This window comes from Lottia gigantea, assembly GCF_000327385.1.
Source record: "Lottia gigantea unplaced genomic scaffold LOTGIsca_87, whole genome shotgun sequence".
Taxonomy (NCBI): Eukaryota; Metazoa; Mollusca; class Gastropoda; family Lottiidae; genus Lottia; species Lottia gigantea.
In genome coordinates, this window is record NW_008710867.1 from 416,825 (window position 1) to 439,656 (window position 22,832).

Consider the following 22,832-nt stretch of genomic DNA (forward strand, 5'->3'; position numbering starts at 1 on the left):
GGGGGGGGGGGGGGGGTGTCTTCATTAGCCTACGTGGTGGGACGTAAAACTCCATTTATTTCATTTAGAAATAGCTGAATCCATTTTGTATCTGTATCGATCTGGAATCTACAGCCGAAATTTTTGAATTGCGACCGAATTTTTATGAATTGCGAATCACTTTCTTCAGTTTAAATTGTAACGTTTTATATACGTTTTACATCAAGGGAATGAACTCTCTGCAATTTTGTTTGACCACTGTGAATTCTTATGAAAATCGTTTAAAATCTAATTTTAGTCGACAGGTTAGGACAGTATCAAATTGGCGATCCATAATAAGTCTTCGGAGTACTGTAATTCGAAGCAATGCACGGAGGTACAATGTGTGCCTCTCAATTCAAGAGAATACCCCATAAACCCTATGACTCTCCCACTTTCCTAACTCAACCTCATCTGTACTGCCCTGTCCTCTTCTACTATGAACCCCCCCCCCCCCCCCCCCCCCCCTCACCGTTCTACTTTTAAAACTGTTTCTCATCCACCATTCTCTTTTCCTTTGCTCTCACCCTTTTCCTCCCAATACCTCTGTCCCTTGTCTATCGAACTTCTCTCCACTGATCTGTCTTCTAACTCCCGTCTGTTTCAATCTATCTTCCTCTGTCTCCTTCTAATTCCGTCTCTTTTTACCTTCCTCTATAATTCCCCCTGTCTCTTTCTACCTTCCTCTATAATTCCCTCTGTCTCTTTCTACCTTCCTCTCTAATTCCCCTGTCCCCCTTCCTCTATAATTTCCCCTGTCTCTTTCTATTTTCCTTTCTAATTCCCCTGTCCCCTTCTACCTTCCTCTCTAATTCCCCTTCTACCTTCCTCTCTAATTCCCCCTGTCTCTTTCTACCTTCCTTTCTAATTCCCCCTGTCTCTTTCTACCTTCTGACTTTGCTCATGGAGGGATTATTTTGTGACATCATTATTATTGCATGCCAAACAGAACATCGAACCTGTGACATTTTCATCCATTATACCAAAAGACATCAAGTTCATCAGTCCATTACTAGAGTAATCCCAAAATCAACAATTATATAAAAGGATTTGACTGCCTTCTATATATTTGGGGAAAAATACCGGAGGGCCATAAGACATAAAGGACCATTTACCGATAATATCTGGTATTTGGAGAAAGTCCTATACTCAATGTCTTTGTCACTGTTTATTTCAGTTCTTCACATCAAAGCCATAGAAATCAATAGACCAGCCGTGGCTCTGTTTAAAATGGAAAGAACTGTCAATTTTCTGTTCCAAATTCGTATATTAAGACCAAAACCGTTCAATTTCTCGTGTCTCTTGAGTCTTTGACTTTGTCAAGTTATATTTCAGTTTCTCGCTTCAAATCCAGTTAATGTAATATTTGACGAGGTCCTATTTGACGAGGGTGGTTTACTCTTGGATTTTTTGGCGAGTCTACCTGCTTAGCTCGTTGTCCTTTTTGCGAGTTAGCCTGCTTTGCTCCTGGTCGTTTTGGCGAGTACACTTTACAAATAAACACCCACTTGGACTCTTTGAAAGGGGTACTCCAAACTTTATTTTCGCTCAAAGCCAATCTTCTTTGAAAAACTGGATCTCAATGAGTGGTCGAAAGAAAGGCATTGGGTACATATAGACAACATGATTCACTTTGGAAATCCTCATAATTGTGTGAGGTAAACCCCTTGTAACAGCCTGTGAAGGTTTCAATACTTTGGTTAAATGATATTTAAACTTTTATTTAGAATAGTGAGGAAAATCAATGCCGTGACATGGTCAGGATCGATCCGAAGACGGCTTCGTGGAATTGGAATTGGAAAATAGCTTTTATTGAAACAGAGACCTTTCAAATTAACGAAGAAATCTTACGTGATGTGGATTTTGAAAGCACGATTCGCCTTTTTATGAAAATTCAACAGTGGACCAATTTAAATAAATCTGTATTAACCGTTTGAGTTGCAAGAGCCAGCTCTGACAACTGCATGTGGTGTGGGAAGGGGTAATGCAATCGACCAAGGATCTTGTAAGGGGTAATAGAAAGGGAAAAAGTTGAAGATCCCTGAGCTAAGACAAAGGATCTACGTGAACTCGATATCAAAATAAAGCGCCCTAAAGATCTGTTCTTACTGGTTTAATTGTGGTCTTGATTATCCTGGCCTCTTCCTAGGCTAATGACGAATAATTCAAGGCAAATTTTACTCTTTCCTATTTTTCATATAGACAGGACCATCCAGTTATACTATTTTGGTAATATTCTCCTAATGTACGAGACTACAAACATGATCATGTCTAAATCGATAATCAAATAGACTTGATTTTATTTAATCAAAATAAATGCACTGAAGCATGAAAAAAGATCGAGTTTTAAGTAAAGTCAACTCCCATTAGGATTGAGACTAAAACATTGATAGAGTTCTTCCTAAAATAACTTATATCATTTATTGCATGCAGATGTATTTTGTCGAATCATTAAGAAAGTGAAGGTCTTTTGCTGAGACAGACTTTTTAAATGTAACAAATTCTCGAAGCTTTGAAGGACTACACGGTGGATACCAGAGGCTAATTAAGAATCATTACGTTTCTGGCTTGGTGGGTTGTTCCAAAACTTGCTTCCCTTTTTTTGCCCGTACCTGATGGACATCTTATTGTGTCTTTTCAGTCAAACCAAAGAGAACCCCGAGGAGTAAGAACAAAAGAAGAAGAGTGTCGTACCCACCAATGTTTTCCACCATTGTGGAGAAAGTGGAAGAGGAGGAGGTCGCTGCTAAAGAAGCTAGGTTCGCTCCTCCTTCTCCCCTCTCAGAACTCTACGTTGGGATTACGTTAAAATCCAGACACACGTGGCCCAAATTTCTGGGAGAATGGGCATTCGCTGAAGATGCCATACGAAGTTGTTCAGGTGAGGCAACGCATTTTATTTTTTTCATTTGTTTTGGTGGTATTTGGAAGAAGCTTATGAATCACGATAAAACAAATTAAATTTCAAATTCTATAAGGCATTCCAATTTCACATAAATATATTTTAAATACGACATTATGCTTTCTCTCCTCATGAATATTCATAAGCTTCTTCTGTGATCTAAAGAAGAACATCATAAAATTCACTCACCAAAGAGGAATTTTACGATTTTCTAGAAATTATTTATTCATGAAAGTGTCAAGAAATTCGAGAACGTGTGCCGAGGTGTTGTTTAAATAAATTTATGAAATTTTGTGACATTTTCTGAACTTTGGCCTACCTTCTTTGATCCGGTGACGAAGCTTACGTAATCTACTTGGTACAGCTTCGTCGATGATCAAGCTGCATGTCATATCTTGGGATAAATTAAGCTTTGCGATTGGTTTAAAAATTTGGCTTTTTATTATTCTGATTCAATTCAAAAAATCTCTTGACATTTAAATTTTCACTTAGGAAAAATACCGAAAGAAAAATTGAATATTTTAAACCTGAAATTTTTGGCAGTATCAAATTTTGTTTGAATATTTCATGAATAAATGAATAATATACACGTATTTGAATAAATAAGTCTAATAGCGTATACTTGTTGCAACTTGCTGCATTTTTAACTCAATGAAATATGTATGGCATGGTATTTATCGTTAATCTAATTCTACTTGAGCATGTTCTAATCTGTCTGCTCTTTTTGAAAAATGGGGGCTTAGCAGCTTTGCAATTAACATGTTTAATTAACTCACAAAATTTCAGGGCGCAATTCCCAAGGGTGGGTTAAAATCAACGCCTTTGATAAACTGTGTTATAAAGGGATCACAGTCTCACAGGGATTGCAGGTCGTTCATTGGTGTATTCAAAGTTATGGCATGAGACACATCAACTTATGGAGTTGGGGGCTTTTTCTAAATAAGTGGTCGTAAGGTTTAAAGGCTTTAGTGCTCTAACAATACAGGGACAGTGACTGGTAGGGATAGGAGGAGTTGGGTGTTGGGACCACTTTGTCTTAAATCTTATCTTGGTTGTGGGTTGGGTGTTTTAACCAAAGATTTTAGGGTGCAGAGGGTTGGGTGTTTCAACCAAAGGGTTTATGGTTTAGGGTACAAAGGGGGTGTCTCTTGGTCAAAGGGTGGCAAGATTTGTGGTAGAGTGGTTTATATATATATTTATATATCCCTCTATTGCAGAGTGCAGTGAGGCGAGTGAGGACATCATGGATGTGCCAGAGCCTGACGATGTCTTCAAATCCGATTCACAGATCCATCCTTTGTGTTCCATTCTAAAGACATCTTCCAAGCAGTTCTTTCTGGGGGATATCGACGACAACGAAGAAATCAAAATTTCACGAGAGTCTTTTGACAAACTCAACATTCAGTCTTCGGGGGACGGAGAAAGCTCCGGAGCTTCGGGAACGGAAAGGAATAACAATTTTACTAACAAGCTAGATAAACCCAATAATTTAGAACTAACCTCAAATGGTCCTCTGTTCATGAACAATTCTGTGTCGGCACCAGAAATCTTCAACAACAATATGCATGTGCATCCGGAATCTGGGTCAAATCTTCAACACACGCATGTGCATTCAGAATCCAGGTCAAATGATCCGGGAAAGCATGTGCAATCGGATGCATCTTCGGAACTGCATGTACTTGGAAGTGTTCCTACAACGAATAAAAATTCTAGGATTAAAAAACGGAAGCTTAGTGGTGTTCAAATTTATTACCGGGAATGCGTGTTGGTGTTAATAGTGTTCACCTTTCTGGCTCTGTGTTTTGGAATTTCGTGTGGGCGTTTTATTATCACCATACTGGGACTCCATGTTATTTATGCAGTTTCTAAAAGTCTTTTGGATAAATAGCAGTAGCTCTGGCTCTTGGCTATTGGATTATGATTTCGGCATAAAAGTCGGTTCGAAATGTTCCCCTGTTTGGACAATAGCAGTTTAAACTAAAAATGTTGCTTTGCAAAAAGTGTATCGGAGCGAATTAGGAAACGCGAACTGCTTACTTTGGGTGGTTCATGTGAACCGTTTGATTTTTTTGTGTATGTGATCTCTAAAATTGCATTTTGGATTTTCAGAAGGAACTCGTTCACATCAGCATTAATATTTTCTTTAAATCTAGCTTATTATTAATATTTTTTTGAGTGTTGATACGAACATCTTTTATGGACATTATCCCTGCCGATGTGTAATTATGTTCACCACGAAATATTGTTCGTGTTAAGTTAAGTTAAACTGTGCAGGTTTCTGGAAAGAGACTCAGCTGTAAATGGAATATGCATAGCATCTTACATCATTTCAACCGACAAGACGCTCTTCAATGCCAGCCCGCCCTCCAACGTTATGACCCCAGTATTGGAACTGTCTAGCATAAAGCTAATAGAAATCCTTGACTTGATATTGAAATGTCGGATGTATATATCGTGAACACTGACAGAATCTATTTGATGTATATTTGATTAACTCTTCAACTTCCAAGCCATTACTCTGATTGTCCATCAACAAGCCAGTTATTTATAGAATGATATTAAACCATGGCCTTGGACTCGTCAATAATACGCACATTTGGCATTAGCGTCTTCACCCTAAACTGAAGTGTGTGTGTTGAAAAGGAGGGGGGGGGGGTCTTTCAGATACTGGCGTTCCTATGATCATGAGGCTCTCCCCCCCCCCCCCCCCAAAAAAAAGAAGGGGGCGGCACAACTTCTTCTTAGGTAACCCTTAACAGCTTCCACAAAGCTGAATCAGAGCGCTGGCGGATTTTCAATGGTTAATCGTATGGTAGACTCTAACACATGGGTCCTTAGCTTTCGTTCCACTCGGTTGACAAGACGGTTTTATGTCATTACCGAAGCTTGTGTCTAGTTGGTTATCAGACTAAAAATAGGTAGCAATATATCACAGTCTTGAACTAGCTCCAATCGATAACCATTTATCAATCAAAATCATTCGATATTCCGTGATACCATCAGTGACATAAATAGCCTGTTTACAACCATATCAGACAAAATTACAAAATGACTGAGGCTGTTGCTGATTTTCCTTGCGCATCTTGTTTGCATAACACGATAAGCTCACTCAGTGCACAATCTTTACGATGCTGAGCTGAATAACATGGCCAACATCGGTGTTCCAGTAAAGTGAGCAAACCGTTAGCAGATAGTATATAATACATTGCTGTCAATAAAGACTATTTCGTAATCATTTATATAATAGAAACAATAACGCCCCGGGGCTTCGTTCTGATGAATATATATAGAACAAATTTCCCCCACAAGGAATTGAAGAAAATATTCCCCAGATATCGTCGGCTTAATATTGTTAATCAACTGTCAAAATAACTTTGTCAAAACACAAATACCCAATAAATTGTATTAGCTTTATAGCGAGGACATTTTTCGTTAGATATTCTGGATAAGATTTTGGATAAGAACTGCGTCGAATCTTTTAGGTGGTTTAAGAATGAAAGTTTGTTGATTTTTTTTTTATTTGTTTAAGAAATATAGCTTTAATATATTTATGTACAATATTGTTGATATTTAATGTGTACATGATGTACACTTTCCACCCGGTACTGGTCGTTGAGTTTTTGTTTAATCACGTTAGCTTTAAATAATGAATCTATTTTCTTTTAATTATGTAGTGATAGCTTTAATAAATGTGATCACATTCGAATTTATCATCATTATACATCTTCATCATTGGGCAAAGGGCACCGAGAACATCAAATTAATACCATTAGATATAGCTCTCTGTAATGGAGTGCTGCATTGAAAAGCCCGGTCGCATAGTGGCGTCGGGTGTTCTGATAGGATGTGTAGACCCTGCTTCGCAAGTGAGTCACTATCAACGACCCACTAGCTGTCACTAACTGTTAATTTTTATTCATTGTATCATTGTATTAAAACCATATGTAAAAAAATAAACGATTTTAATTGCTAACAGATTTTGAAATAGACTTAATACTTGAGTTGCCATGGTGCAAGAGACTAGGTTGGTTTTTCGATTTTTAAATTGACTTAGATTTCGGAGAAGGGAGGGTTTGGTTCTCCCAAATGTACAGACCGAAGATGGAACAAATACTTCATTGAGAAATTGGAAGAGGTGATCTAGATCAGCTGAGTAGTTTCTTTCTGTTAATCTTCATTACTTTTCCTTGGATCCGGAACAGATCAACAGCCATCTACCACTAAAATCAAAATAGCATCACCAAATCTGTCAACAGTGTGTGGGTCTTGAATTCATAATTATGCATGTGTTTGGTGTTTGTCGATTGGCACTTGTGTTTACTGATAAACCATCCGTTGATGACTTGATCTTCAGTGCATTTATTACGATTCTGGCATGGAAGGTTGTAGAGGTATAGATCTATACTAACATATAATACTCCAATTCTTCCATCCGAGAATGTCTTTGTGGTGTTTTACCTTTTTGGATGTTCTTTGCCTTCATTCAATGGAAGCTAAAAAAAATGTCCTGATCTGCCCTGAATCTATTTTACAGACTTGCTTTTAATTTCAGATGAAACTGAGAGTCCACCAACCAGTCCAGATGGTACAGAAGAGAAGATCAATGTAAGAGTCAAGGTCTCTAACAAGCCCGTCAAATCTATCCTCAAGACTCGGCGCCGACCAGAAGAACGAGAAAAAAGCGTGGAGCAGAAACAATCGAGTGATCAGCCAACACCTAAGGATACAGCAGTGACAGCTGCAAAGAAAACGTCCGAAAATGGTACTGTCGTTACTCCTAGCACCACATCGGCCAGTAAGACCAGCTCAAAACGAACCGAGTCCAAGAAAACCACAACGACTACCACCACAACTACCACTAAAACCACTAAAACTACATCAACCACGAAAACCAATGGTAAATCCTCTGCTTCACCGGATTCTGGTCAGGCTTTAGTCTCCCCACAACCAGCCAAACCAGCAGTTACCACTAAATCCGAAACTAAAGCATTAGAATCAAAACAACAAGATGCTATATCCCTGAAAGGTACCGAAACGAAGACTACAACCAATGGATCTGCTATTACTACGACAGCGACGTCCACTACGAAAAGCAACACACGGACACTTACTGCTCATCGTATTGAAGAGACGCGACAAAGCGTCAAACAACAAGCTAGTGGAACTGAAACAAAAACAACACCATCTGGGGCAGGTCCCGGTAAACCTTCACCACAAGAACAAGTCGCTATCAATAAAGCTCCGTCCCAAACTAACTCGACTCAACCGAATACTAAAGAAGAGGAGGAGAAGAAACCCTTGTCCAAAACTCAGAGCCTTCAGGAACGATTGATCAAGAAAACAACACAAACTTCGACATCATCTGGTAAAAAGATATCCACAGGATCTTTGGGGATATCCAAGATAACCGAGAAATTAACTGGCGCTCCGGCAAACCAAAAGGAAAATGGTGCAGTCAAGACTAGCCCAACAAAGGATACAAAACTCAGCCCAACAAAAGTCAGCCCTACAAAAGTCATTGCAACAACATCTGCTACAGGACAGAAAGCTTCGACGGTTTCCCAATCGTCAACGCTAACAACGAGTTCATCGTCTATGAAATCGGCAACGCAAACGACGAAGTCTTCCGCAAGTAATGGTGCAATAAGGGCTAACGGTCCGTTGAAATCTGTACCACCAACCACAGCAGCCGCTGTAGAGTCTCCAACGAAACAACCAACGACGATGAATCAAAGTCAGCAGCCACAGGCGGCTACTCAACCATCGTCCAGTCCAAAACAACCAACACAACAATCACCAATACAAAAACAGCCGCAAACGGCAACGACACAAAAAACCACTACGACACAACAAACGCAAGTTACACAAAAACTGACCCAATCTCAGACTGCTACGGTCCCTAAAACAGTTATCCCTCCTCAAACGTCTACTGCAACGGTACAAAAAACTGCCGCCATGAGTTCTACTACTACAACTGATACAACCCAAAGCATGATGAAATCCACCGAATTGCAAAAACCTGCAACATTGTCCCTTAATGCTAACGATGTACGATCGGTCGAAGCTTTACCTACAAAACTAGTATCTTCACCTCCCCCTACGCCATCTAACACTCAAATCAAACTAGCATCACCAAATCCGTCCTCGAAAGGAAATGGCCAGTCATTATCCACAACACCAGTGAAATCTCCAGTGGTCGAACTGCCCGTAACACACCAGACAGGACCGGTTCACAATATGGCACTCCCGGGCAAACCAACACCAGAATCTAACGATCCGAAATACAAAACAACTGCCTTGATCAAAACAACCCAACAAAATCAAGTATCCAGTACTTCCTCAGGAACAACTGGCGCACAAAAGGTTACATCTATGGGTACACCTAATGTGCAAAAGGTAACCAGTCCTACAGCAACATCTGGAGGAATGCCTGTTGTACAAACCGTTACCAGTCCTACAACTTCATCTGTAGAAACGGGCAAAGCGCCGCGGTTGGTTCGTCAGGAATCTGTCGGAGTGATGGTCGTTAATAACTTGGTTGTAGATCAGAGAAATCAAGATGGCAACAGAAGACGTGAACGAAGCCCAGCTGTCACTCATACTGTTACAACTACTGTTCGATCCAGAGAAACGTCTCCAGCAACAAATCGAACCAGAGTCCGCCGGGAAAGGGGTGATCGCGGTAAGAGTCCAATAATGCAGCTTCTTCCAACAGATCTTCGTCCAAAATCCCCGGTCACGTCTAAACCGAGTGTACCTTCTCCTGTACGATATCTTCCAATTATATCGGTAAAAGAAAGACCTACAGAGAAAGTTATCGTCCACCAACCTACAGTAGCATCAAAGGTCATTGATCTAAGAGGTATTGGAAATGCTAAAACTGGGGAAATTGGGGAAATACAGCGATCACCTTCAAACGTTGTCGTTCAGAGGTCCATCACTTCCACACCTGTGGAGTTCGTCAAACCATTCGGTGCTGGAAATGACCCGATTCAGGGATTGAAGCAAACGTTTACTACACAAGAGATGCAAACCCAGAAAGCCGAGACCTCGTGCGACAATCCTACAGCAGGTATAAAACGATCAATTAGCACGGAAAAAATACACTTGATAGACAAAAATACGGATGTCATCGCTAGTGCAGCATTAGGACCCGTTGGTGCAAAAGCCGCTGTTGTGGATACAGATCTAATAAGAACTAAGCTAATTACAGAGCAACCAGCTGTTCCTTCTGATAAAGTGCAGCCCGGCCTGGTACCAGTTCAGGCAACTCAGAAAGAAATCCTAACGAAAGAAACGACGAAAAGAACAATAATGGAGGTGGGAAAGAACAATCTACCAAAGGGGACTGTCATGATCGAAAAACCAGGATCCGTTACTAAGATGATAGAAACTCCGGGTAGAAAAACTTCCTTGGTGGGATCCTTGACTAACAGATACAACACATCTTCGTCAAGTTCAGGATCTACTTCGCCTTCTTATCTGGGAACTTCCAGAAGTCCATCACGTAGTCCTTCTCCAAGCAGGATGATCCACGGGGACAACACTTGGCAATCGAAACCTCAGCCAACTGCTTCCCCCCAACCCACTGGAAGATCACATGCACCGTTACAATTCAAACCAGTAGATTCTGCTTTAAGTCCACAGATTGTCTTAAGTCCGGGTGAAAATCAGCGAGAAATCATCCTCGGAGGGTCCAGTTGGAATACCAGACAAGCCCCAGTGCCACCCAAAAGGGGGAGCTCAGTGGAAAGAATGTTAACATCATACAGTGCAAGTCCAACGAGGAAAACATCACTACAGTTTACTCCCTATTTCAGTCGAACGGAACCTAAAAGACCAGTGGACATAACGCAATACCTAGGCCAGGGACAGAGTGTTCCAAGAATGGATAGATCACGACGTGCTCAATCTGAAGATAGACTTCCGTCCATACCAATGTATCCATCGAGAGGTGCAACGTCACCTCCACAAAGACCACCTCCACCAAATTGGTCCTTTGCTGCTCCTTTGAATAGAAGTGTGTCCGTGGACGTCATCCCTGGTTTGGTTGAAACTGACAGGGGTTTTTCCATGTATCAAGAAATCCCCGTAGAACATCATATGTCTCCGGACAGCGCTGCAACGCTTCCGAGACGCAGGAAACGACGCAACTCAGTAGAATTGTTAGCACATATGTTTGATGGAGGGACGCCTGCTCCTGTGGATAACTCTCGAGCTAGTGCTGATTTATCACACCAATATCAAGATATGGGTCAGCAATTACTAACCCAAATTCAAGCCTTTGGAGATGCGTCATACGATTTCGAGGAAGGTGCAACTACCTTGCCTAGAACTAAAGACAGTCATGGAGGGCCTAGATTAAAACGGCGAAATTCTGTGGGGCACATGGCAAAAATATTTGATCAGGGAGTACCAGTTGTACAGAAGGACGAAGATGCAATTCCAATTTACGGAGGGTCACAGCAATGTTTGCCTCAAGCACCTGTCAACGTTGTTCATCCGTACACTGATAACAGCCCGTATAACTCTCGACCGCCCGAAGCCTACCATCAACCTCCACTGTCATCCAGACTATCTGCTTCAACACCTCATCTATCTTCTTCAATGTCCAGAAGTCCGACAGCAGCTCAATATCGAACAGCAACGGGAATTCAGTCACAGAATAAAGCTAACCCGGTTGCAAATCAAAGTCGAACCCGTCGAGCCGCTGCATGTTCCTTAAATCTTAAAAATGTTTCTGGTGTCCGATCACCAAAAAACCCATCAGTTCTAAATCAAAAGCCAACTTTACAGCGGTCGCTGAGCCTGCAGCCTCAATCACCACAAAAGGTCACCCTACGCCAACATCCAGCTAAATCTGCTGAGGCAGAAGAAGTCAAGTCTTACAAGAGATTGTCTGTGGGAGAAGCGGCTCGCCTTTTCGACCAGAAATCACCAGAGTCGCCTCCTCCAAGAAAGAACCCTAGTTTAGCGCAGAAATTTCTAGCCAAATTCAAATAAAATTTTTAAAAACATATTATGTGAGTATACCAACTTTGAAATTTATCCTAGATAGACTTTAGCTCCATCATGATCAACTTTGGCAGGTTCCATGGAAGCCAATGTCACTGTGCAGCTAAAGCATTCGTTGGTCATGGATTTGAAATATTTAAACTCCTTCCCCGAAATTCAAACACCTTTAACAATTTTAGACACACTTGTAATAAGTAATGTCGTCACTCTATATCCATTTCAGAGAGTCCACATAGCTAATCTTGTTTCTTCTTATTGCCTTACAGGTATCATTCAATTTGCAACAAGTCACAATGCTTCAACACCTACAGCTTCAGTTCTACCAAAACTACCAGAGAGTTTCGCCATTTTAATTTTCGGTTTTGGTTATGAAAGAGATGGGACGAACTTGCACTTATTAGAAGGAAGGATGCAAGTGCGGATGGTTGGGTCTTATTTCGAGTTGCTGTCGAGTTTTGGAGCTTGGGCGCTATTGAAAATGAAACTGTTGTTGTATATCTTTTGTCATAATATCATAGTCTTCGTACGTGCATTGAAAATCAGAGTCTATTCTCTGATATAAACGGTACAAATATGCACGTTCATGTTCGAAATGACCTAGTTTATATCATAGCTGTTAATAAATAAGTGTGTTTGTACAAAGTTAAATAGTAATTAGTAATTTATTAAGGGGTAATTTCTCGTAAGTTTGATTTTCGAAGAGGAATATACGAGTGTTGTATCCTTTAATGGTACCGGAGCCTAGTCTTTCAGGATTAAATAAATTAAGGAAAAATGCGTGTATATATATAATAATATATGTTTATTAAGTGTTTGACGTGATTCACTCAAAAATATTGATTTATGAACTGGAACATTACTTGATCAATTTGAAAACATTACTGGATCAATTTGAAAACATTACTGGATCAATTTGAAAACATTACTTGATCAATTCGAAAACATTACTGGATCAATTCGAAAACATTACTGGATCTATTTGAAAACATTACTTGATCAACTTGTAACTTGAAAACATTACTGGATCAGCTTGAAAACATTACTGGATCAGCCTGAAAACTTACTTGATTATTTGAAAAAGTACTTGATGTATTCAATCAAGAATTACTTGATCAATTTCTCGATAAATTTACGATCAGTTACTACGATTAAATTTGTAGATCAAATGAAACTTTTTCCAGTCGAAAGATAAAATTAAATGGACACTTTGATCATCGACTTTATATTGAATAAACAACAGGGTGAATTGCGTTGAAAGTATTAGAATTTTAGTTTAATTTTCTGTTTTTTGTTCAACTTCTCTGATCTCATTGATTTTTCTCTGTTAAAAATGTAAAATAAAAACTAAAATTATATCATCTGAGTGGACTCTCTCTGAGAGAAATATCGAGGTGGCAAACCGATTCGCAAAGCGGCACCCCAATATGTTGTTCCCGAATATGGCAATCGATCATTTAGAAAAAGTCGCAGTGAAGTTTTACGTCCTTATTACAAACATCTTTTTAAAAATTATTTTGTACTTCTGTTATAAAATTTATTTTGTTTCGTTATTTTATTTTTTATTTTCAGTTCATTGTTCATTAGCTTTGCTATACTGTTTTATTTATGATAATAAATTCTATTCGCATTGAAGCTTTTTTCATGCTTTTAAATTGGCTGGATAATTGTGAAAAATACACCTACAAGGGGGACAACTTCGTAAGAGTAAACTTTATTCAGACAACATGTATAGTATACCCTATAGATTTAGTTTATATGCGTAAGTAAGACGTTCAAGTAACGCTGTTTTATAGGAATTTGCTTTAGCGTTTTATAAATCGTGAAAAAAATACATTATGTGGACGTATCAGATTCAGAGATAAATATTGTAAAATAATTAATCAGTCAAAGGAGATGGTTATTTATAAAATAGGTAATTTTGCATATCAAAAACAAATATTCAAGGCATTAAGGCATTGACGTAACGTCATAATAGGAACAAACGAACCGCATAACGTCATGGGCAAACGCAATACAAATACGCGACGTCAAATAGTCCTAAGTTTGGAAATAATAATTGTTGACGTAAAATTATATTTTTTTGGACAGTTTGGTATCAAAAATGATGCATTCGTGTAATTGAACCCCACGGACGGGATTTTTGATTTTTAGGACGTTTAAGAGCAATTCTAAAAAGCGTATCGATATGTTGCCAGACAACGGTGGTAGTTCCTCATCCTGATAGCAGAACTTAAAGAGTGAAGACGCGCTTTAAGAATTAGGATATTTTTTCGGATTTTTTCGAAATGCCTTTGTGGAATATAGACCAAAGTGATATAAACTTAGGATTAAGCCTTGCTGCTGGGATTGGGATAGGAGTAGCAGGGACTTATCTCATCCAAAAGCTTGTGAGAAATGTTCAAGGTGATGACCAAAAGGGTAAGTTACTTTGATGAAGATTTGAAAGCTATTCCCAAATATATTTGTTTTTTTTTTGGGACGAATAACGATTAGCATCAATGGGCCTTTTTGTTTTATGAAGCAAAATAAACAGCTAAATTTTCGATATCCATCGATATTATTAAAACGTTTTATTGCATCAGGGGGGGGAGCTGAAAGCCTGTGGGCCGCCTTGACGATTCTGTGGACGTACTCACCCAATTCACAACCAGTTCATCATTGTCCCTTTTTTTTTTTTTTTTAGATAAAAAGCCAGTCAATGTTGTCAAGCCCACCGCGGATATCTGGAAGCACGTTGACATATATAGTGGCGCAGAAATGCCCATGGATACAGCAAGAGAGTTGCCTCCCATAAAGCTGGAAGACACTGGACCTCCACCGTCGACCATCATGGCTGAATGTTTTAAACAAGCAGGCGATAAGCTGCGGAAACAGAAAAACTACTTGGAAGCCATTGCTGCTTATACCGACGGTGCAGATTGTTGTCCAGCAGAGGAACGATTCTTGAAAGCAAAGATCTATAGATCCCGGGCTTCCGCCTATCAGGAAATGGTATGTATCACTTATTATAGGTCTACCATTGGACCTTGATTCCTCGACATTTATGAATACCAAATGAATTACATTGGCGATATCTGCTTCCTATCTACGCCTAGGTGGCAGTGAAAAGGGGCCGGTTTTTCAAGGTAGTAAAACTTAACCAATACAGAAGTCCGAACCATTGATCAAAATTGAAAGGAAGAAGCAGAAGTTTCTTACTTTTGAAGACCTAGACGACCCATTCTGTCACCCACAGCCTAAGAATGTGAATGATTACCATGAAAAGTTTCTGATTTTTCCAGGGAGATCGAGAAAATATAATCAAGGACTGTACGCTGTCCTTAGCTCAATACAATGGAGACCAAGATGTCTATAGTAGGCGAGCCGCTGCCTATATGCATTTTGGAAAACTTCAAGAAGCTCTCGGTGGTAAGTGGGATTTTGTTGTTTTGTAGTAGCTTTCCACTGTTCATATATCTAGTTTCCTGGCAAACTAAGGAATCTTGATGAGGCAAGACACAAGAACAATAATTGCCTTTTTGTGAATGGTCGGTTGGTTGGTAGATCACAATTTAGCATCCGCTTGCAGCTGACAGACCAAGATGCTGGTGCTCTGAATGCGACTGTTGGCTCGAAATATAACTTAATGACCGATTCTTCCTGTTGTGTTTACAGATTATGCCACCATTGCCTATATAGTGAGGTTCCCAGAGATCTCGTTACAAGGCAGAATTCAAGAAATAACCGAGGAACTGGCTCGGGTGCGTACCGCTGAATTGTGGGGGGTAAGTTGATTCTTCTTATACCACTTTATTACCAGGCTACTTATAACATAGAGACCTATTTAGATTAGAGTCCTCGCTACTGTTCCGTTTTTAAAATATGGCCTAACTTGACTCATTACTTCGAGTTTCAAAAAATGGAATTTACACTTTGAAGAATGGGCTCGCATCTGATTTTTCATCACTAGCGATCTTCAGGACCTCCAGGTCCCTCGATTTAGAGGAGATGAATCATTTCGCACCCAGAAATATTCAAGTTTGAAATAATTTTTCGTTACAGTTACATACTCATCCACCACCTCCCAAATATGTTGTGGACGAATTTTTGGAAAGATTCCATAATCACCCTTTGAAGGTCGTTGACGGGACTCCAGCGAGCCGCAATTTTTTCAGTCTGAAGCAAGCTGGTCCGAGTGCAGAAGTGGACTATAAGGACAGGTAAGATCCTCTGATTTTAATTTAGGAGGTCTTCAGTTGCGGCTTTGGTTGCTTAAAAAAACGGACATAAATTGATCATTAGGACATTAAAATGTTTAAACATTGTGAAGTGAAATATCATTTGAATATGTTTTCTATAATGATATGTTTGAATTCACAGAGCCCTTGTCCAAGCTCAAAGAGAATTTCTGGCAGGAAATATCCTGGCTGCCTTGCATCTGGAAGAAAAGCAAATTACTGACTCTACTAATCCAGAAAAGTACATGTTATTAAAGGCAACAGCTTTGTTCCTTTTTGGCTCCTCGAATGATGCCATAGGATTGCTTCTACAGATCGAAATCAAGCCGAATATGGACCCGTTGGTAAGTGTTACCTACAAGTATGCATATTAGTATTTTTATGACAACCAGTATACTGCATTTCCTTGTGTCGTGACCTGGATGTGGAGTAATGGGGTATGGTGTTAAATTGTAGTAATGGAATGGGTCGGTTGTCGGGATTTTTTCAGGGGTACATATCTATTTTCTGTTGTTATATTGCAGCTATCTGCTACTATACTGATCCAGACCGCTAGTCTCTTATATTGGGTGCTTATACCAGCCCAAGCTCAAGTCTGCTTTGATCGAGCTGTTGCTCTGGTACCAGATAATACCGACGTTTTCTTCCACAGAGGAGAGGTATGTTCACGTTTTTTCCTTTATAACAACAAATTGTTTATTATTGGATATCTTCTGTCGGTGGTTGATCTGCACCACCTTTGAATTTCAATAATTAAACATCATTGGAGGGGCGCTTTGGTGAGTCAACATTAATCCGCAACCAATGAATACGCCATCTTGGATCTGAATCGAAAGGAACCATTTGGTTTTTTTTACACAACCAGTAAGAATGTCACCATCTTGGATCTGAATTGCAAAACCCTTGCCAGAAATTTCAGTTATGCCACACTTGGGTTGCCGACATCATGGATTTTCATTGATGAAACGTTTCGGTTTATTTTAGGAGTATTTTAAACTTGGTGATTATCTAAAAGCCATCGAGAATTACAACCAGGCTTTACGGTTCAAAACTGATTCCATACCAGCCATGACTGCTTTAGCTTTGGCACGTAAGTTTCTAATGTCTTTCTTTGCATAGGCATTAAAACAATTACGCAAGCACCAATGAACAACTGAACGACAAAGTCAAAGCAAAACACCAACACAGAACGGATGCCAAAAAAATGACCATTTATGAAGAAGTATCCGCCTAGTCCAAAATCTTTCATTGAAAGAGTACACCATTCAGTCCAGTTAATAGATCCAACAAGTTTTTTTATGAAAAGGAAAATTATTATCTTTTCAGTGTTCCGACAGGCCAACGAGAGTGATGCCCACTTCAAATTTAAACACGAAGGTGATGTCTTGTTCCAAGAAATGCTTGAGAGGCATCCAAACCATTATTTGGTACACTTTACTTATGCTAAGGTAAATATATATTTATGTATAGACTACTTTATATCAAAAAACAATGCCTGTCTTCATTAGCCCAATCAGGTGCAGAACGTAGAACGTAAAACTCCATTCATTCCATTTAATCTTTATATTAATACTCTAGGTTTTAACTAACAGAAGGAACTATCAGGAAGCTGAAGAACATTATGACATAGCCCATCGTTTAGCTCCTCACATTGGGCAAATACTTACCCATAAAGCGTAAGTTTGTTTATTAGTCAGGCCAATTAGCAGGGAGGGTTTTTTTTCTTACCTTACTCATTTCTGTAAGGGCTTTAATTTGTCCGGGTGCAATTGCTGGGGGCTTCTGCAAATTGTCAGTAATTCCACCTTTAAGCGTTGGTGCTCATTATTATGTGCTTTTTATAGTGCTCTTCGTCCTAATGGATTTGTGGCTCTTTAATTTAATTTGTTTGTTTATATATTTTAGCGAAATGTATCTGATGGTGGATAGGAAAATCAAAGCTTTAGAAAGCTTAGAGAAAGCTCTTCAGATCGACCCTTCATGTGTCAAAGCTTATGAAAAAATCGGCTACATGCAGACAGAAAGGTGAGAAAAACCACTTATTGGACTTTGAATTTTGATAGATATATTTTGACTTATTTGATAGAAATGTTTTGACTTGTTTGATGGCTATGTTTTGACTTGTTTGATGGCTATGTTTTGACTTGTTTGGTGGCTATGTTTTGACTTATTTGATGGATATTTTTTTGATTGACATATTTGAGTGACGTTTTTGATTGACAGTTTTAATTGATGTTTGTTTTTTGAATATTGATAAATGTTTGGCACTTGCTTGACACTTTGATGGACAGATCTTGACCATATTTTTTTTATATAAATATGTATTTTTTATATTCCAGAAATCTAGTTTCAAAAGCCATGAAGATGTTTGAAACAGGGATAAAATACGCCATGGATAGCAGAGACTTCTTCGACCTTTACGCAATGTACTTCACTGCCAAGAGTAAAGTCTGTGTTGCTGTCAACTTGGGAATTCCAATTTCCATCGACGACTCGGATGCGAAAAGATTGTCACCCATATATAAATAGAACATTATAACCAGAATGGTTTTCAGTTCATAATGTAAATGAATAACGATTTGTTGTGTGAATATGCCTTCAAAGTATAAGAGTCATCTACTTACCAGCTTCACAGATGTGTTTTGGGGATGAAACTAATTCATTCTCTCATGTCTTCTATGTATCCGGTGTTAAGCCCGAAAATCTTTAAAAACTATAAGAAAAAAAAAAATAAATAGATACAAAAATAAAATATGAAGTCAAAATTATAAAGATAAAATTGGAAAAATTAAAAAAAATAATAAGAAATTGAAAAGGAAGCTTTTAAGCTTAAGCTTTCAGCTCCATGGTGCAATAATGTAGGTCTGGACCTTTTTAATTTTGGGCCTACATTTATACACGATTAAGCCCGTTTCTTACGGGTTTGCCTGTATTTTAAACGCAAAAATTATGCAAATTTTATACCTGATATGTTTAATCTTATCATTCTATATCATTTATATTTTTTTATCTATATTTTTATTTCAAATATAAGAACATGTGCAATGTTTTGTTTTTATTTTAAAAGTGTCGAAACTACTAATGTCTGTGGTAAATCTTTTAATCAAACAAGGCCGACAAAATTATTGTGGTCTGATTTCCAATCGATAGAAATAAACACAAGCATTAGTGGACGATGTCTTGGCTATATTTATGTTTATTTATAAAAGCTTATCTAAAGCTAATACATTTTTTTCATTTTTTAAATAAAAGTTTATTTTTTTAAACATTGGTCTTCATTTACACCCCTTTCCAAATCCAATTATAAGACGCTACAAGGTGAAAGTAAGAGTACGAGTTAATTTTTTAGACTACACTAATAATAGGTCACGTGGTCTGTCATGGCTGACTTTCTCCCTTCCGTGTAAAGGAAATCTATTTATTCGGAATTTCAGAAAATATTTACCACCGATGAATGTGGAAAATTTAGATAAATAAAGTGTAAGTAACCGGTAATGTTCCGACGGAAAATTATGAATTTTGGGTGGGGTTCTGAGTCAGACGTGGCCAGACAGAATCTCGAAATGTATCAAATAAGGATGTTTGTTGTAAATCTTGAAATGACAAAAGTATAAAAAGACTAAAGAGTTGCTGAACTTTATTGGCCCCTTTTTTTTAAATATTTCGTTACAAAAGTCTTTATTGAAAAGATCCTTCATTTTTGAAAGTTTCAAAGGATATAATATTGAAGGAGGTTTTAAAATCTGCTTGTGATAATAAACTTAACTAAAATGATCAAAATGGACCCACAAACTCTTAACTCAAGTCAAAATGGCCACTGGTTTAGGAGCCAAGTTGAGTGGACTATAATCATCGAGAGCTTGGTCAGGATCGCTTACAGTAAGGTCTAAATCTCTAAAACTTAATCAAATAAAATCTAGCCCAATCAACCTTACCCTATCTGTTCCTCTTACATGATATATGGAAGGGATATCAGCACGTAATGGACAGACACAAAATGTCACTTTGTATGGAAGTGGACCCAACCCACTTTTGAGTCACCAGTTTTTAAGAATTTTCACCATTTCAAAAGCACAACTTTTGGTTTCTATACAAAGCTGAACGATTAATATATTCTACAATATCTCTGAGGCCCACACACATTTTATAAATTCAGTGAAGGATTAGGCTTAACTTACAAAGTTGTACTAAGTAAGGAAAACCCTACCCTCAATAATGGTATCATGTGGAGCACAGGGACATTGAAGAATGTCCAATATTGTCTTGATGGGTAGGTTATCGAGAATAATACCCTAGGTCTCTTTCAAATCAAAACATGTCGATCAAAGAAATCAAAACATGTCAATCAAATAAGTCAAAACATATCTATCACATATGTCAAAACATATCTATCAAGTCAAAACATGTCATTCAAATTAGTCAAAATACTTCCATCAAATACCACTGTCTTCATTAGCCCATACGGTGCAGAAAGTTGGGTTGTGAAACTATATTTAATTCAATGTTGATATTAGTTTTTGTTTATTTTCAGGTCAAGCTCTATCTTGTCATAATCTGGTGAAAAACACCATGGAATCATCAACAGAAATGAATAATCCTGATCTGACAACAGTCAGAGGTACCTCATCAAACATCAAAGCCAAACCACAATCTGGGACTAGCGTAAAACTTAGTGATCAGCACATGCGTCAATACATTACAAGATCTAAATATGAACTCATCACAAAGCCACAGGACAATAGACCTGACTTGGAATTACCAACATTCAGTTCCAATGGTAGCATCAAAGAGTTTTTGAGAAATCTTAACCTTTTGCCATCAAAAAGAGCATCGATTTCTAAAATAGTTCCTAAAATAACCACCAATCAAATGGTAAGAAATCCATCAAAGGTTCCACATGAAAGGCTATTCACAACTAATTCAGATGTAAACTCCAATACCCAAGTTCTCGATCTCCCTAATGTTATAGATGTGGATGACATCAAAGTCATAAGTGATGCTGAGATGACAAGTGAGTCAGACCAACTGGAGATGATTTGTCAGTCAGAACATCCAGAGATGTCATGTGGATCCGACCAAACCAAGCTGACACCCACTAAAAATACAAGCATGATGTCAGAAACTGTGGAACCAAATGAGCATCTTTTGACTCCCAGAAAGTATGACCTTATGCACAATTATACCAAAAATCCAGTAATCATTCATTTTCCCAGTGCAAAAAACACTAGTTCAAGTGAGACAAAATCCATAAGCCAATCAGATAATTCTCAGTGTTCTTCAACCACCAAGCCTTATGCCTCTATTAGGACCATAACTCCTTATTCTATTGACAATATTCCAGCTACAGTGACCTCCAAAGGCATTCGGGATGCTGGCATCAAGCCTGTTGTTAGCAGTAGGGAAATCAGACCACTCAAAGCATCCGAGACCATTATGTCGAATGCAGGGTCCATCACACCATTAACACCGCTTGGTAAACTTTTAATAACACCGAAATCAAAGGTCAAGGCCAATGCTTTTCCACCTTTACAGGAGGTGATCACTGCTTCCAAGACTCCAGGATCAGTTCTGCATTCAATCCTGGCTCAACTTAAGGAGATGACAAAGAATGAAGACTCTACACCCTTGGAACCTGTGGATTCTTCAGCTTCAAAGGATCCCGAAAAGCATGAACACCAATATGTAGATCATACCTTGTCACCAGTTAAAGTGGAAGTCGTAAAGTCGGTACCCATGCATTCATGTCTTATTGGCAGCCACTACACTGATTTGAATGTGCCTCCACCACCCATCAAAGAGGAAGTAGTATATACCTCGGACACACCAAGCAACCACCAAAACCCAGATCCTGATGCTCCTACAATTGTTAAAATAGACTTTAACACCTTGTCCAAAAAAACACAAGGCCTGAATTCCAATAATGTATCTACCACCATACATGCAGAGACTAAAGCCATGCCCACCAGCCTACGCTACAATGAGAAACCTACTTTGGATAGCGTTTCTACAATAGTTAAATTTGAGAGAGAAGTTAATCCCACAAATTATTATCAGTCTGTGAAAGAGTCATCCAACACAACACAAGAAACTTTGGTGCCACTCAAAAATGAACTAGTGGGTACCGCTTTGGAAGACGTATCTCATAATGTTGACGAACCTACATCCTCTGCAGCTGTTTTAGACTCGTCATTAGAAATCGACCAAGCAGTAGATTTTCCTAACCTTGAAGAAGGGAGAACTACAAATGCAGAAAATGACGTTACTCCACAGAACATTACCAATACAGAAGAGAAAATCAAAAATGAAACGGGTAAATGTTTTGTTAATGATATATCAACCTGCCGTCTTGACCACCAACCAACTATTCCCGGGCCTTCAAGTGTATCTGAGAGCACTGCTCATGGTGAGGACCAAAGACTGAACGGTACCAAACTTCCCATGACTGCATATTCCGAAGACAAGATTGAAAGAAACCTCTTCAGCGTCTTCAATTTGTCACCATCACGAAAGAAAGCATCGAAGAACAAGCAACAACAAGATGTGGTGTCCGTATCTCCCCCAGAGACTCCTCATTTCGGAGGCTTTGACGGATCTTTTATGGATGATACAAGAGACGATTCTGATCAAGATATTTGGCCTGAGGATCAACTGCAAGGCTCTCCAGAAGACATCAAAACTGC

At 38.7% G+C, this 22,832-nt stretch overlaps 2 protein-coding genes across 2 annotated transcripts in view; both read left to right on the top strand.

Moving 5' to 3' along the window:
* LOTGIDRAFT_169577 (hypothetical protein) overlaps positions 1-4,808 on the top strand; it is a gene marked incomplete at both ends in the record, with an annotated part of 17,250 nt that extends 12,442 nt beyond the window's left edge. Inside the window, 2 exons of the mRNA XM_009067870.1 lie at positions 2,660-2,899; positions 4,138-4,808. Coding sequence (XP_009066118.1) covers positions 2,660-2,899; positions 4,138-4,808 — 911 coding nt within the window. The remainder of the gene's footprint in view (positions 1-2,659; positions 2,900-4,137) is intronic.
* A 9,412-nt stretch (positions 4,809-14,220) lies between these two features.
* Positions 14,221-18,681, top strand: LOTGIDRAFT_236769 (hypothetical protein; the record flags this gene model as incomplete). Its single annotated transcript, XM_009067871.1, has 12 exons — positions 14,221-14,353; positions 14,619-14,926; positions 15,217-15,343; positions 15,590-15,699; positions 15,977-16,134; positions 16,295-16,496; positions 16,677-16,811; positions 17,137-17,242; positions 17,479-17,600; positions 17,731-17,828; positions 18,058-18,177; positions 18,492-18,681. 12 exons carry the CDS (start codon positions 14,221-14,223, stop codon positions 18,679-18,681), a joined length of 1,809 nt encoding a protein of 602 aa, XP_009066119.1.
* Between the last annotated feature and the right edge of the window lie 4,151 nt (positions 18,682-22,832).